General features: G+C 31.9%; 2 protein-coding genes across 2 annotated transcripts; both read right to left on the bottom strand.

Moving 5' to 3' along the window:
• Positions 1 to 5,233: 5,233 nt before the first annotated feature.
• LOC133688839 (uncharacterized protein At5g39865-like) lies at positions 5,234 to 6,943 on the bottom strand. Its single transcript, XM_062108460.1, has one exon. It carries the CDS (start codon positions 6,674 to 6,676, stop codon positions 5,435 to 5,437), a length of 1,242 nt encoding a protein of 413 aa, XP_061964444.1. The 5' UTR covers positions 6,677 to 6,943; the 3' UTR covers positions 5,234 to 5,434.
• Positions 6,944 to 11,360: 4,417 nt separating this feature from the next.
• LOC133689941 (mitochondrial fission 1 protein A-like) lies at positions 11,361 to 14,364 on the bottom strand. Its single transcript, XM_062110056.1, has 5 exons — positions 14,082 to 14,364; positions 13,018 to 13,156; positions 11,914 to 12,035; positions 11,772 to 11,835; positions 11,361 to 11,659 (listed from the first exon to the last, which is right to left on the bottom strand). Exons 1-5 carry the CDS (start codon positions 14,172 to 14,174, stop codon positions 11,574 to 11,576), a joined length of 504 nt encoding a protein of 167 aa, XP_061966040.1. The 5' UTR covers positions 14,175 to 14,364; the 3' UTR covers positions 11,361 to 11,573.
• Between the last annotated feature and the right edge of the window lie 308 nt (positions 14,365 to 14,672).

The raw sequence follows: 14,672 nt of genomic DNA, 5'->3' as shown, positions 1-14,672 counted from the left end.
ATCTGATAGATAGGAGAAGATGCCATTAGCAAGCACCACTAGATTGCTTTGGCCTTTCGGATTTCTTAAATCTTGTAGTGGGTGTAACTATTTTCAGTACTGCTAATCCAACTTATTTTGTTCTACGTACAATCCTGTACTTAGACAAGAATCAAACCAAAACCACTACATCATGGTGGTCTCTGATCTTTAACGATCAAAGATTCTTGTATTTCCGGCATATAGATCTTGTTACCCCAACGAGATTGTCTCAATCGGGGTTTGCCCAAATGCATGAATCCTAGCATCAGTTTATCCAACAAAGTCTTTTGGTAACGAGAGAGAACATTAATAGGTTCGCTGCTAATGCTTCTGTGGGTGTGGGTGTGGGTGCTTGTTTGAACCAGAACATGTCCATTCACAAGGTCTTCCTTATGGTGCTATAACGATTTGGCAAGAAAATCCTCACCCTCTCTCACCTGGCCAATGCCCAGAGACGTGGTGGCTAGGGCCTTGCCTTTGCGGCCAAATGGTGGAAATAATATTATCCAATTATGCTATTATTTATAAATAATATTGGTGTATTTTATGGTAATATTAATAGCCTTTTGAATTATTTTTAATTTTTAATCATAAAAATTTAATACGAAATGTTAAATTTACTATGTATAAACTTCTTAAGTATATATGAAATATTTGTTTCTAATTTTTTAATATAAAATTTTTATGTAACTTTTCTCAAGCTTATCATTGTTATTTTTTTTTCATAAATTCATGTCATGATTATTAATTTATTTTTTAATTAAATTTTTTTATGATTATGATAAAACAAAATCTTGTAAAAAAAAAAGAAGAATGCATTAATAAGAGAAATGAATTTTGATTAAAATGATACTTTTTTATACTTATTTCAGATCATTAATTTTTTTTTAATATTGATTCTAATCGCTTAAGGTTTCTATGTAATAAACAATATAGCTAAAGAAAGAATTTTTTTTTGTTAAAAAAATACATTGATAACAAAAAGAAAACTTATAGTAACAATTAAATTAATTTATCTACATAATTTAAATTATTAAATTTCTAATGATAGTATATTTTTATTATCATATAATTAAATAAAAAATAAAAGACCATATCATGTCACCAAATCAAATATATTCATGTTTATATTTTTTTTAACTTCCTACTTTAATTAATTTTTAATTAATATTAATGACTCGTTTTATGATTTATTGACTCATTATTTTTACTTTATGTTTGTTAATATGCATTTTTCAAATCTTGGTCAAAATTTTTTATGATCTCATAAAATGCAGTCAAATTGATTACGATTTCTTCTCTTGTGAGTAATTGCTTAATACTAGATTAGATAATTATTTAATACTAGATTAGATAATTATTTGTGTTTTGTTGCAGGTAAAATTTAATTTTTATTGAATATAAAAGAAATATCTAGATGTTGTTAATATGTTTTCTAACAGAAACAAATACGTGGAAGTTGATCTAATGTGATAATATTGACTTTGTAGGTTTAAAGAGAACTCAAACGAACCAAAAAGAAAATTGAAAGTATATTGACTTTGTAGGTTTAATCATGAGACTAGGATAACTGTATAAAAAGAAAATTGAAATAAATTATAAAACTAAATTCTCAGTAACCCAATGTTAAAGTATGAGATTGACACAAAAAGAACCAATTAAAAAAAGAGCATGAAGAAACCATCTGAGTCAACCAACCAAACTTATGATCTAAGTCATGAGATCAAAATAACTTCATAAAAAGTAAATCAAAATAAATTATAAAGTCTAATTCTCAGCCAACACAATATTGAAGGATAAAATTGAAAAACAATTAAAAAAAAATAAAAAAACTTGAGGCAACTAAGATAACCTGCGATTCAGGTCATAAACCATGATAACCCCATAAAAAATAAAAAAAAATAACGAGACACAATTCCTAATCATTCCAATGTTGAATGATTAAATTAAAAAAAAAATAAGAAAACAAAAAATAATATCTCGAGTCAACCCAGGTTAATTTGTCAAACTTGGATCATGAAACCTAGATAGCTCCATGGAGAGAAAAAAAAAGGTTTTGAAATCAAATTCTCCATCAATTCAATGTTATAAGATAAAATTGAAAAGAAAATCAATTTAAAAGGGACCTAAAAAAACCAAATCCAAGATAACTAACTCGAAAAATTCATGTCTAAGGTCATGAAACTGTGATAACTTCACAGAAATCAAATAAAAAAAATATGAAGTTGAATTTTCAATCAACCCAATATTGAATGATAAGTCGAGAAAAAAAATTAAAATAAAAAACAAAAAAATAACCCAAATCAATTTTGGTTAACTTATCAAACTTAAGTCATAAGACTAAGATGATTCAATAGAAAATAAATCAAAACAAATTATGAAGTTCAATATCTATTAAACCCAACATTGAAAAATAAGATTATAAAAAAGAAAACTTGAGGACCAAATTATATATAAAAAAACAAAATATTTCACTGTTTATTAAAATGCCAAAATCTTTTGGTATATGTTAATAATCTATTAATTTTAATTATATTAAGAGTTGGATTTGTAGAGAGATGGTTATTTATTAAATAAAAAATACAAAATTTTACTTATTAGGTGTAAAATATCTATTTAAGTGTTCATTACTCAAATATTATTTCTTATTTAGTATAATATATATATATATATATATATATATATATATATATATATATATATATATCAAATAAGATAATTAAATTAAATTAAATTATCATAGCTACTCGCACTCCTAATTTATACATCAAGCTTAAAGCTTTATTAAGTGTGTGAGATCAATGCAAGAGTAATTTTATTAAGGGATTATTTATGAGTATAATAGTAGTTGTTTTATAAAATATTTTTTGTTTGAAAAAAATATTAAAATAATATATATTTTTTATTTTAAATTATTTTTTATATTAACATATTAAAATAATATAAAAATAAAAAATAATTTAAAATAAAAAAATATTTAAAATTTGGCAACATGGTAGTTGTAATGTCCAGCAAAAACACCTCTAAGTGGGCCTGTATACTTGGGGCCCCTCTCACACCCCATCGGGCTCTGGGCATGTTCTGTTAATAACCAGCGATTATCCTATGCATTGCCCTAAAAAAATGTAAGGGTATTCTTAACTCTCAAATTCCCAATCAATCATAGGTTTTAAACTTTCTTAATGAAAATCCCATGATACATGATAAATTGATATTATTTTGAGATAAATATAGCTACCAACCTGTTAACTTAAGGATTATTGGGTAAATTATTTTTATTAAAATAATATAGTTTATTTTCTTTTTTTTTTAATGCAGACTCAATCAAGTTAGGTTAGGTTAGATTGAGTAGATCAAGAAATTTAATATTTGACTAGATAAACTGATTTTAACAAAATTAATTTTATATTCAATTTAATGAAAAATATAATTAGAATCAGATTTTTAAGTTTTATTTTTTGAAAAATTAAATTAAATTTAATAACTATACTTAAAAAATGATGCCCACTGTGTGATGTCCCATAAATTGCCACAATGCTGGTGTGACGTCCTAACAAAATTTGTCTAAAAGTACCCTTCAGGAAAAAAGAAATAGAAAAAGTGAAAATCAGCGTACCTATGCTATACGAGGTGTATAATAGAGGTTAGGCCATTCTTTTTGGACACCATCATTCAAGGTTAGTTTTCGTTTGTTGAAATTAATTTTCTTTTTTATCTGGATTTAGATAGGTAATTTGTGTCTAAATTATGCATTGAAAATGGAGAATTTATAATTTCTTGTCCATTTATTATGGGTTGAATCAATGGATAAGAAATAGTATAATTTTCCTGTAAAAAAAGGGAGATTTGGATTCTAACCAATCATAAATCCTTTGGTGTTCATCCTTACCCTATATCTAGTTGAATTACCCAAGAAGCGTTACAGAACCATCTCCATCACGGATCTCAACTACCATTGTCGTTGAAATTTCAGTATTGTGTCAACTCGGAGCAGTTTCTTCACGACAAGTTACGAAGGGTTAAAGCAAGCGGATGTGATGGATATGTTCAATTCCATGATCGACTCTTATCATCCATTGCTTTTTGTTCCTCTTCCTTTCCCTTTATTTATTCTAACATTCATGATCAGTTCAATCTGATTCACCATAACATGACCTTTACAGTCCTAGTTGAATCTTAGCCATGGAACAAGTTGACAACATGTGATCGGTTGAAAGCATTCTTAGGCTTTAGCCATACTGATTGGCAAGCTGGATTGAACATTCCCACTAGGTCACAGCTCATGTACTGCATATAGCTGTGATCACATGTTTTATACCAAACTGTAGCAAGCAGGAATAGAATCCTTGGACAGCATGTTTGTGTATCAGGACCATCTATGATGCTGTCAAAGATTCCACTGTGTAACATTCAAGATGCTTCTTTTTTGTTTCATCATTCCTGCATTTCTGGATTTTGAAGATTGAATGAATTTTTGATGGCAGTTGCAGCCCTCACTCAAAATCTAGATAAAGTTCAAACACTGGGCATGCCTGTATCAGTTGCGTTGGTTAATGTTCCCGGACAAAAATGATAGATATAGAAGAAACGAAAACGTGTTTAGTTGAAGAGATAGAGATTGATTGAGATATGAAATAAATTCATTTCTGAACATTTCTAGAATGAATTTCAATACTTTCAAAACAATTAAATAATACATGGAAACATGCTATCTTCATCTCTCTTGTCCAAGATAGCAACTAAAATGGACACCATGGGGCAATTTTATTATAGTTTCTCACAAATTATTTCATCTCACTGATATTATCGCAGCTACCAAAGCTGGCTAATCAGAGATTGGTTCATCATATGCAATTCTGAACACTGATATGGCCATTTCCCTTTTGTTTTAAAGACTTTGTTGAGATATTAGCAGAGCAGAATCCGTGCTTCATGTTTTCCAGGCATTCAATTTGCACGTGCTAGCATTAATTTTGTGGACCAGCAAACTTAATGAGAGTTTCTCATCACCAAACAGTATCAACCATCACCCACCTATGATATTTACTCTTTAATTGTTCAGTTTATTACTCAAAGTGGAGATTGATAATGAAGAAACCAATTATAGTAATGAGTAGATTGACCAAACAAATTTGATGAAACAAAAAAGGGTAAGCTGGAAATTCCACGAAAGAGAGAAGAGGGATTACAATAACTTGAATAAACAAGAACAAGCACAAAAAATGTTGATTCTTATTGCATCCTCATTAAAGAGATGAGGAGGAATTATAGCCAACAGCTTAACAAATATGGCAAGAAAATATAAAGATCATGAAGATAAATAATTTCCAATGGTATTAGTAATCACAATAGTAAGATGAAGTTGCAATGTTGTAGGCAAGCACAAAAAGAAAGCATTAATTACAAGCATCGTCTATGAGCGGCAACCAGGGCAACGAATCAAGCCATTCTCATTGCAATCTGCGCACCTTCTCAGTTGCTCTTCTTCTTCATCAAACACTTTTCTACTTCCATTACAATTTGGACATGGCACAAACCTTGCGTCCCCACAACCCTCGCAAACCAACCTTGGATCTTGAACAGGAAAACCTTCGAACAGCTTTGCCAATTCACCAGCTTCATTTAGCTGCCTGATTTCCTCCACACCACCAATATGATTTCCCCTAACAAAAACTTGTGGCAAGATCATTGCTTTCCCTTCAAGCAAACTTTGCAGCTCCTTTCTATATGTGGAATCCATTGAAATATCTCTTTCATCAACTGCAACTCTGAAACCTCTGAATATCATTCTAACTGCACAACAATCCTCATAAGTCTTTCTGATTCCTCTCAAACTTGTAAAATACAGAACAATTTTTCCATCTTTATCGTTCAAAAAGGCCCCCTTTTCACTTGATAAAGTATCACTCATGGAACTAGAATTCACTGGTGTTGCATCCTTGGACTCTTTGTTACACCCCAATTGCCTTGATGACAATGCACGCATGTAACTTGAAGCCACATTAGGATCCATCTTTGAAAGCAATGATTCCTCAGACAAATGCTTCCATAATGGCTTTGACAATGAAACAGGCTTTTCAGCAACTATTTCTTCAAACTTCAGTGAGTCAAAAGAATCATGCAGCTTTTTAACAAACTTATCAGAACCCGGATGATGAAAAGAACTAGCTTTTGAGACGAACTCAATAGAATGACCAGAAAGTGAAGATCTTGGCTTAAAAGAGTTGTTCATTTCAAATTCAAGCTCATCATTCTCGTCAAGACCATCCATGAGCTCCCAAGTGTTAATGACAGAGTCAGGGGATAGAGACTCACATGGGTCTTGATTATTTTGTGTTTTATGTGTCTTTTTGGTAGATTTTCTTGGTGGTTGTGGCTGATCAAAGGATTTTTGGGTGTTCACGTTGGGTTCAATGAGGACAAGAGAGCCATAAGTGGTGGAAGTTAGAGACACAAGGTGATGAGAGTCACCTTTTCTTGAAGGTGGGTGGTGGACTAACGGGGTTTGAAGAGAGAGAGCTCTAGGGACAGTTGGTGAAGAATACTGTGGAGAAAACATGGAGTTATCTTTAGAAGGAGAAGCATAAGATAAGGTCTCTTCAGGATGGTGATTCTTTGTGAGGAGGGTATTTGGTCTTGAAGCAGAACAGCCCATGAATGAAGAGAAATGGATGTCTCTGTCTCTCTATAAGCTGCTTCTCGTTTGCTCAACTTTTTTGGTTTGGTTTTGCTTGTTAGAGAGCTTTTGCTTTCTCCAGTCTTTCTCTTGCTTTTTTGGTTCGAGTTTTAGGCCTGTGGCTTTGTCGGTTTGAGAGGGTGATGGAGAGAGCTCTAGAGGCAAGTTCGGAGAAAGAAGAGTGTGCGTGCTGGTGACAGAGAGCTTTCATGGGGGTTGGAAGTGGAAGATAGATGTCATTAAAGCTGTTGGAAAGTAGATTTGGAGTTTTTTTTTTTTTTTTTGTGAATTGATTAAGGATAAAATGTTTGGTGTTTTCAAAGTTGGCTTTTATCAGATTAGGTGCTAAATTAGGAAATCAAATTTTAACCAAAGGATAAGATTTATCTTGGGCAGTCATGTTGATAATCCGTAGTGTTTAAGATCTATCCTTTTGTCTTCTAAATAAGTTTTTGTTCGATGAAAATAAGAGTAATTTGAAATAAAATTACTTTATTTATTAATCTCAGTTCAAAAAGTTGATATTTAATTGATTTATTTTTATATAATTTTTTTTAAAAATTAATTTGAAGTTGACTTTGCTGACTTAATTAAGATGATGTTTGATTTTTTAATTTTTTTTAAATGTTATTATTTTAAATTTTAAAAAATATCATTTTAATTTATCAAAATCAATCTAAATTAACCTATTTAAAAATTAGTCGGGCTTAATTAACTTTAGAAATTACTACTAGTATTAATTTTGATGGAAAAAAAAATTAAATGTTAATCTAAATCTTTTATTATTATCGTTATCATCTAACATTATTTTAATGGATTTCAACACGAAAAGTATTTTTAAAAGTAAGTATTACCACACTTCTAAACAGGGAAGCCTATTTAGGAGTGTGGTGGTAGTTACTTTTAAAAATATTTTTCGTGTTGAAATTCATCAAAATGATATTATTTTATTTTTTAAAAATTATTTTTAAGATTAACATATTAAAATGATTTAAAATATATAAAAATAATTAATTTTTAATAATTTTTTTTAAAAAATGATTTGCGTATTTTTGTGAGATTGTCATTTCTTAATCGGGTTTTAAGTTAAGACCAGAATATCCATGCGCAGGAAATTATTTTCTTGAGATTTGTTTTAATCTCGAAGAATAAAGTGAGGAGCGTGTCAGTTTTTGAGGAAATACTGAAGAGTCTTTTTCACTGTCAGTTCGCAGAGAAAAAGAAACATATTTTTCACTGCTTGATCATGTCTTATCATTTCCCTCTAGAGTCATTTACTCTGATCTCTCATTTTTTTAAAATAATATAATAAATTAAAAACATTTACAGAATATTATAGTTTTAAAAAGAAAATAGGTGGAAATGCACAATTTCATCATGTTGTAATTAAAAAAACACAACATTTCATAAAATTCGTGATTTGAAATAGAGACATTTAACGAATTTAACCCCAGCCTCTCTTTTTCTCTAATAAAAATAAAACATGTATTTTAAATATGTGATCTACTGATAAAAAATTGAGATTAATAAATTTATTTTTTTTTATCATATCAAGTTCAAATCTTGTGGTTGCTAATATAATATCTATTGAAGGCTTACATGGTCGTTAATTTCAGGGCCTGTAAGATTAATAGAAATATGAGCAAGCTGATCCGGATACCCATATTAATAATAATAAAAAAACATGTACTTTGATATCACATTTTTAAATTACAATATCTTTATGTGTAGCATTTTGGAATTGAAAAAAGTATAAATTATATTATTTTGCTAAAAGATTTTGCAGGTCTATATTATTTTACTAAAATTTTATGTGTTAATAGCTGGAAATAGCCCTAGTCTCCAGCATTAGATTGATTTTTGTTTAAATTTTCTGTTACTGTGTGTGTTTTGCTTTGTTTGATTTAGTGTTAATATGAGATTGGTTCAAAATGTTTTTAGTTTAGAAATATATATAAAAAATATTTTTTATTTTTAAAATTATTTTTAATATCATAACATTAAAACAATATAAAAATATATAAAAATAAATTTTTTTAAAAAAATTTAAAATTTAAATTAACACGATTTATATTACATTTCCAAAAATATTCGGCAGGTGCTAAGAGAATGATCGCCCATACATGGTTTATAAAAGAAAGAAAAAACATTATGATAAATATTTGGTAATTGGATTTAATGAAGTGTATATTAAAATTAGAAGCAAAGCAAGTACAATCACCAAATGATCGTGCCTGCATCTTATTTTGCTTGTTCGTTAATCAAGCATTGATACAACTTATTCATAGTCGTGTGCCTTTTAGAGGGGCCACAATAACTTCCGGTTTTAATCGAAATTATTACACCGTTTTTGATGGATGAAGATCTGGGTTATGAGTTAAATGAATTTAATTTAATTTCTTAAAAATTATTAAATCAAATTTTATGATTCATCATGTTAGCTATAGATTGATGTCATTACATATCTATGTTGAGATCAAATCTCAAATACCTTCCAATCTTGTTTTAATGAATTTTTTCCTTATCAATTCCACACTGAAACCAATTTCTTAGTTCCAAGATGAAGATGGATTGAAGGGCTTTTCAGGGAGCTTCAAATGCAGGACCCCAGCTCGAAATAGTGCTTCCAACCAGGAAGAAAAGGAAAGATAGTCGTGATCCGAGGTCGAACCTAAACCTGTGCTCATAACGATGACAGAGGATGCATGGATGAATTTTTGCTGGGAATTTGTGGTTCCACGCCTTTTTCTCCTCTGTCTCCAACTCTCTACTATTCACACGAACCACTCTGAGAATCCGTTACCAGACATAACACAACTTGATTGCTAGGGCATCGGCAATTTCAGTCACTAGTTTTTTTGTGAAATTTCAAGAGTCAGGAACCCTGGCAAGTATTGGTCAGGAGGCTTTAGCAGAAGAAAATCGTGAGCAACAGCAGCATTTGCCCAGAAAATCATGATGAATCCAAATTAACCCGTGTCTCTGTGTGTGTACACTAGTCGCTAGTTTTTTTGTGAAATTTCAAGAGCCAGGAATCCTGGCAAGTATTGGTCAGGAGGCTTTAGCAGAAGAAAATCATGAGCAGCAGCTGCAGCATTTGCCCAGAAAATCATGATGGATCCAAATTAATCCGTGTCTCTGTGTGTGTACACTAGTCACGACAGGCACCCCAACACACAAGCTGAAATGGACACATGACAAATTTGCTGGGCCACCATAGCCAGTAAGCACAATTGCCCAGAGCAGACCACGATTCATTTTTTTGCAAATGTGGGGTCGAGGTGGTTGAGTCATTGTCATGCAATGCCCACTTTATTGCTCTTTAACCCTTTAAACTTTGAAAAAAGAAAAAGAAAACCTTAAGAACCTAGCAGCACTCGTGCACTCTGTAAATTGTGTCTCATCTTAGTTTGCTGGAAAAACCAGGAATGATTGCAAGCTCGATTCCTCTACTTGTTACCTTTGATCATATCAGGCCCTCTACTTTAAATTGGATCAAATAAACTCCTTTGCTTCCATTAAAGGTGATACGAGCCCCTTAATCCAACTTTATTACTACATAATTAAGTGGCCAGTTGGATGCCATGGGTTATAATATAATTGGAAAAAGGGGTATCATACCGTATTTAATTGAATGAAAAAAGGGGTTGATTTGGAACAAGTTAAAGTGAAGGACTTGATTTGAAGAAAACCACAGAGTAGAAGGACCAAATGTGATTTCAGCCCGTTAAGTTTTTTTGCCCTTTTTCCAGAATCTAGCGAATCTAGTTTTGGTGATGTATAAAATTATTGACTTGCAGGCTTGCAGCACATGCAATAATTATTTTTGTACCGTGGACCAAAATTAGTTCGTACAATAATTTCTTTGTCCTTGGCTAGAGCTGCAAGACAGGAATTAATGAGCCTCGTTAATATAAAACTCTGGGGTCTTTTTTACTTTTTTTTTGCAGCAACCCAGCCATATTCATGGTAGTTCCGGGCAACGCCAATGGCTAGAAGGAAGATTGCGCCTACAGAACAACTAATTGATGATTATTTAGTCCCTCAGTTTGAATGCATTTATATTGCAGCCCTTCATGTTTGAAGATATGGATTTTATAATGCAGTCCTTATGAGAGCATTTGTTGGTGTTTTTCTTTATCTGAGAATTTTAATTCTTTGAGAAAAACCTCCATGGTTAGGGTTCGGAGGAAAATCAATAGGCTCTTCAAAAAGACAGCAGTCAGCAAGAGTAAACGGACTGTTATATATTTTCAAATATAAAGATTAAATTATAAATGCATTCCAAACTCAAGAGTCTAAAGTGTAATTTATTCTTTGTCAAACTGCAATATCTTCAAGTTTGGCATCGTCCACCACCTGGTTCAAGTCTTCTGAATAAGACAATGCTGGCCCTGCATACCGACATAGACAAGATACAATCCTTGCACAGTATGAAGATCAATAGAGATTTATTCCATCTTGCTCTCGTTGTATGCTACTTGAAAGGCATGGTTCATATTATAATAATAGTTGTTTTTTAAAATATTTTATAGAATAATATTTTTTATTTTTTTAAAATTCATTCTAGATATCTATACATCAAAACAGTTTAAAAACATTACGGTACAAACAAACTGGATTAAACCGAAGCTCACACACACACACTTTGGCAAATTCAAAATTTTCAAAGGCTGCTGCTATAGCAAATACTAGAATCTAGTTACAAAGAGTTGATGATTCAAAGATGGCCATATGGTACAACCACCTCATAGCTCAAGCCCCTCCTATTTTGGTAACTGCAAACGATATAAAATTTGTAACATAGAAAAAACTGAGAGATGCTATAGTTTTTTTATGTATGTTTTTTTATGAGCATTGGAGGGGTTGAGAGTTGTCATTTCTTGCGAGCCAATGCTGCAGCAATTCCACCAGCTATCAGTCCCACGGCAGTAGCAGCGATGCCTATTCCAATAACACCATCTGCATTTTGACAGACACATTTCGGTATTGTTTAGATAAATCCCTGTGAAATTTATTCAGATAGATGTTATCAGCTCTAATGAGAGTAAAAAAATTCAACGTATGAGCATGCCTTTAGCAACTCGATCTTCAAGTGTCTTCTTCAGGACCAAAGCCTGCCTCCAATCAGGTGCAATCTACAAGAAGTTGAAATTCAGAATAAAGAACCAAAATGAAAAGAAAACAGTATGCATGCACACACAAACAGAAGAGACCTCCAAACACTGGTCCACCAGCTGCCTGCTCCTTGAATATTCACCACTTCTGTAATATCCCACGGCCAGAAGATAAATCTTCTCTCTCTGTAGCAAAGGGGGGCTACTATTTGCCAATGAAGCTGCAAATAACAGGGTTTTTGGTTCAAGAAAGAGCATGCAAATTATAAATAAAGATATAGAAGTTAGAATCAAAGAGAGTAAGCACAACTTAAAAAGGAATTTGCTGACAAGAAGAAGCAATTACATGAAAGAGGTGATGATTTATCTATGAATATTGACAGATCAAGGACTGTCAGTTCCTCAACTACATAGAACCCATTAGGGATTCACTGTCATGCCCACAATTTTCTTTACCTTTTCTTCTTAAAATACTTCCTTCTTTTTAAGAAAAGATTTCTCCAATATTCCTGCTATGGGTAGCTAGTTCATAAAGATAACATTTTCATTTGCTTACAATGAGATACCAAATGAAGTAAGAAGATACTGAAAATATTCCATCATCTGCAAAACTGTAGTAGCAGCAAGCAATGGACTTCCTAAATGATTTTAAAATTTTCAGTAGGAACATAAACACTTAAGACTCCAAATCTAAATTCTTACAGCAACGGGGATTATGGGTGAAGCAGAATAACAACTACTGACATAATCATGGTGGCTGACAAGGCAATCTGTCCTCAGAAACTAATGAGGATTTTGCCTAAAAATACATACCCCAGATAAACTGCAAGAAATTTTGAAGAAAATGAGAACCCTAAAATTATGCAGCAGAATGCCATCCATTTTCTCCAATTACCATGCATGCCTATGCACTGCTTTCCTCATCAATAAAGCCTTTCAAAGTGAACCACACATTTCAATATTTAGCCGCTGTACCTAAAAACCTGAAGCTTAAAATCTGTTTCAAATCATCAACTCCTTGCCACCAGCTTCACTATTCTCCAAACATGTTCAGATCTTGAACAATTTACACATTTTGCACCAATTAACCCTAAAATCCCCAGTTACTCCGTTTTCAAACACAATGGGCAACTTTATCTAATTTGTCCTATGTGATGGCATCGAATGATGAAGTTGGAAGAGAACACAATTTAAGTCGCTCACCTTCAAGCATAGCTATCCCACGCTGCACATCTTCTGGTTGTTTAGAGTGAACAAGAGCCCATGACAATCGCATTATGGTATCCCTTTTAAGTTCCTCTGAGTCACCCTCAGCAGCTTCTGCAATCTCCCTCTCACAGCCCTGGCATAAAAAGAACAGTGATAGCCAAAATACGAAATTATGGAAAAGTGAAATAACCTATAAATTCATTGCTTGCAAAAACATAAAAGTCCATCAGTATTTTCTAAACAGCAAGGCTGACATAAAAGCTAAGACTTGAGAGAAAGTGAAACACACACACACACACACACACACACACATCACACCCAGAGAAAAAGCATTCCCACCTCCTTTCCGTTTTCTATTAAAACTATTCGCATTTCTCATGCTAAATGTAGCTGTTACATAACTCCTTTAGCAAACTAGGACACTGAAGTTATTGAATCTAAATTCAGGTGAACATGTAGCAGTGGGGCATAACAAGAGCAACACGTGAAATATCCCAAAGCAAAAAACAGTATGACATAATTCCATTCCCACAAAAAAATAAAAAAAATGGACACTAACACACAAACTTTCAATCACACAAAATTGGATGATTTACAAGACTTGATAGGAAATGTCTCCAAAATAAATAAGAAGAATGAATTGAGGATCTTAAAGGGATACAAAGACCATACATTAAAGAAAAGCGAATCAGCTCCCGATGGATCTTTATTTTAGCAAAATTGATTTCCATTGCACCTTACTTAAAAACAAAAAACCTGTATTCTCTATCATGATTTTTTCACTCTTTCCTCGCATTCCTCTCATATTCAACATCAATCACCAATCCATGAATAACCCAGAAGAAAAATATTCAAAAAGCATCACCAAGTTTTAATCTTTGTCTCATAACAATATTAAAAACACCAAAAATTTCTTAAAGTACAGCATGATTAAGCAGTCTAACATGTATAGAGCATGAAATCTGAGTCTACATATCTTAAAAGTAACAACTTTTACAAAATTTTCAAGCCCAAAATGACAAATAACAAAATTCTGGAAAACCCACAATTGTACTTACAGTAATGATGTCACGGTCGCACCATGGGATATGATCGCCGCCGGTGAAGAAGGAACCGACGGACTCGAAGGCCCCTCTGATCTTCGCTTCCATTAAATGATGATTTGAAGAGGTTTTGGTGTGTTTGTTTAAGGTATGTTTTTATATTCAAGGTTTGCGTTGGGTTTAGTTTGGATTATGTATGTGGTTTTGTAGGCAAGAAAGCTTGCAAGAGAGGATGAGGATGGAGAGGAGAGACCAAGGATTAAGTAACTGACTTTTGTTTTTGTGTGTGTTTTTTTCTCTAATTTCAATTTTATGAAAAATATGGAAAGTGACAGTTGTTAATTCTTTTTTTTTTTTTAAGTTCCATTACACTTTTTTTAAGTTCCATTAAAAATAAAAAAACTAGTTAATTCCTTAAAAAATTGGTTTGATTCATTGACCAACAAAACTTGATCTATAATTCATTGATTTTTTCTTTTTTTTTAGATTAACTCTTCTAATTTTTTTATATCGCTATATATTATACATAAATCTGTAGTAGAGTTTTAAATTCAAAGCATTGAGTTTTATTTAGATCCCGTATTGTGGTTTAATATTTTTAAAAAT

This window comes from Populus nigra, chromosome 3, assembly GCF_951802175.1.
Source record: "Populus nigra chromosome 3, ddPopNigr1.1, whole genome shotgun sequence".
Lineage (NCBI taxonomy): Eukaryota > Viridiplantae > Streptophyta > Magnoliopsida > Malpighiales > Salicaceae > Populus > Populus nigra.
Note: the sequence above shows the minus strand (reverse complement) of the source record. Positions and strands in the feature narration are given on the sequence as shown.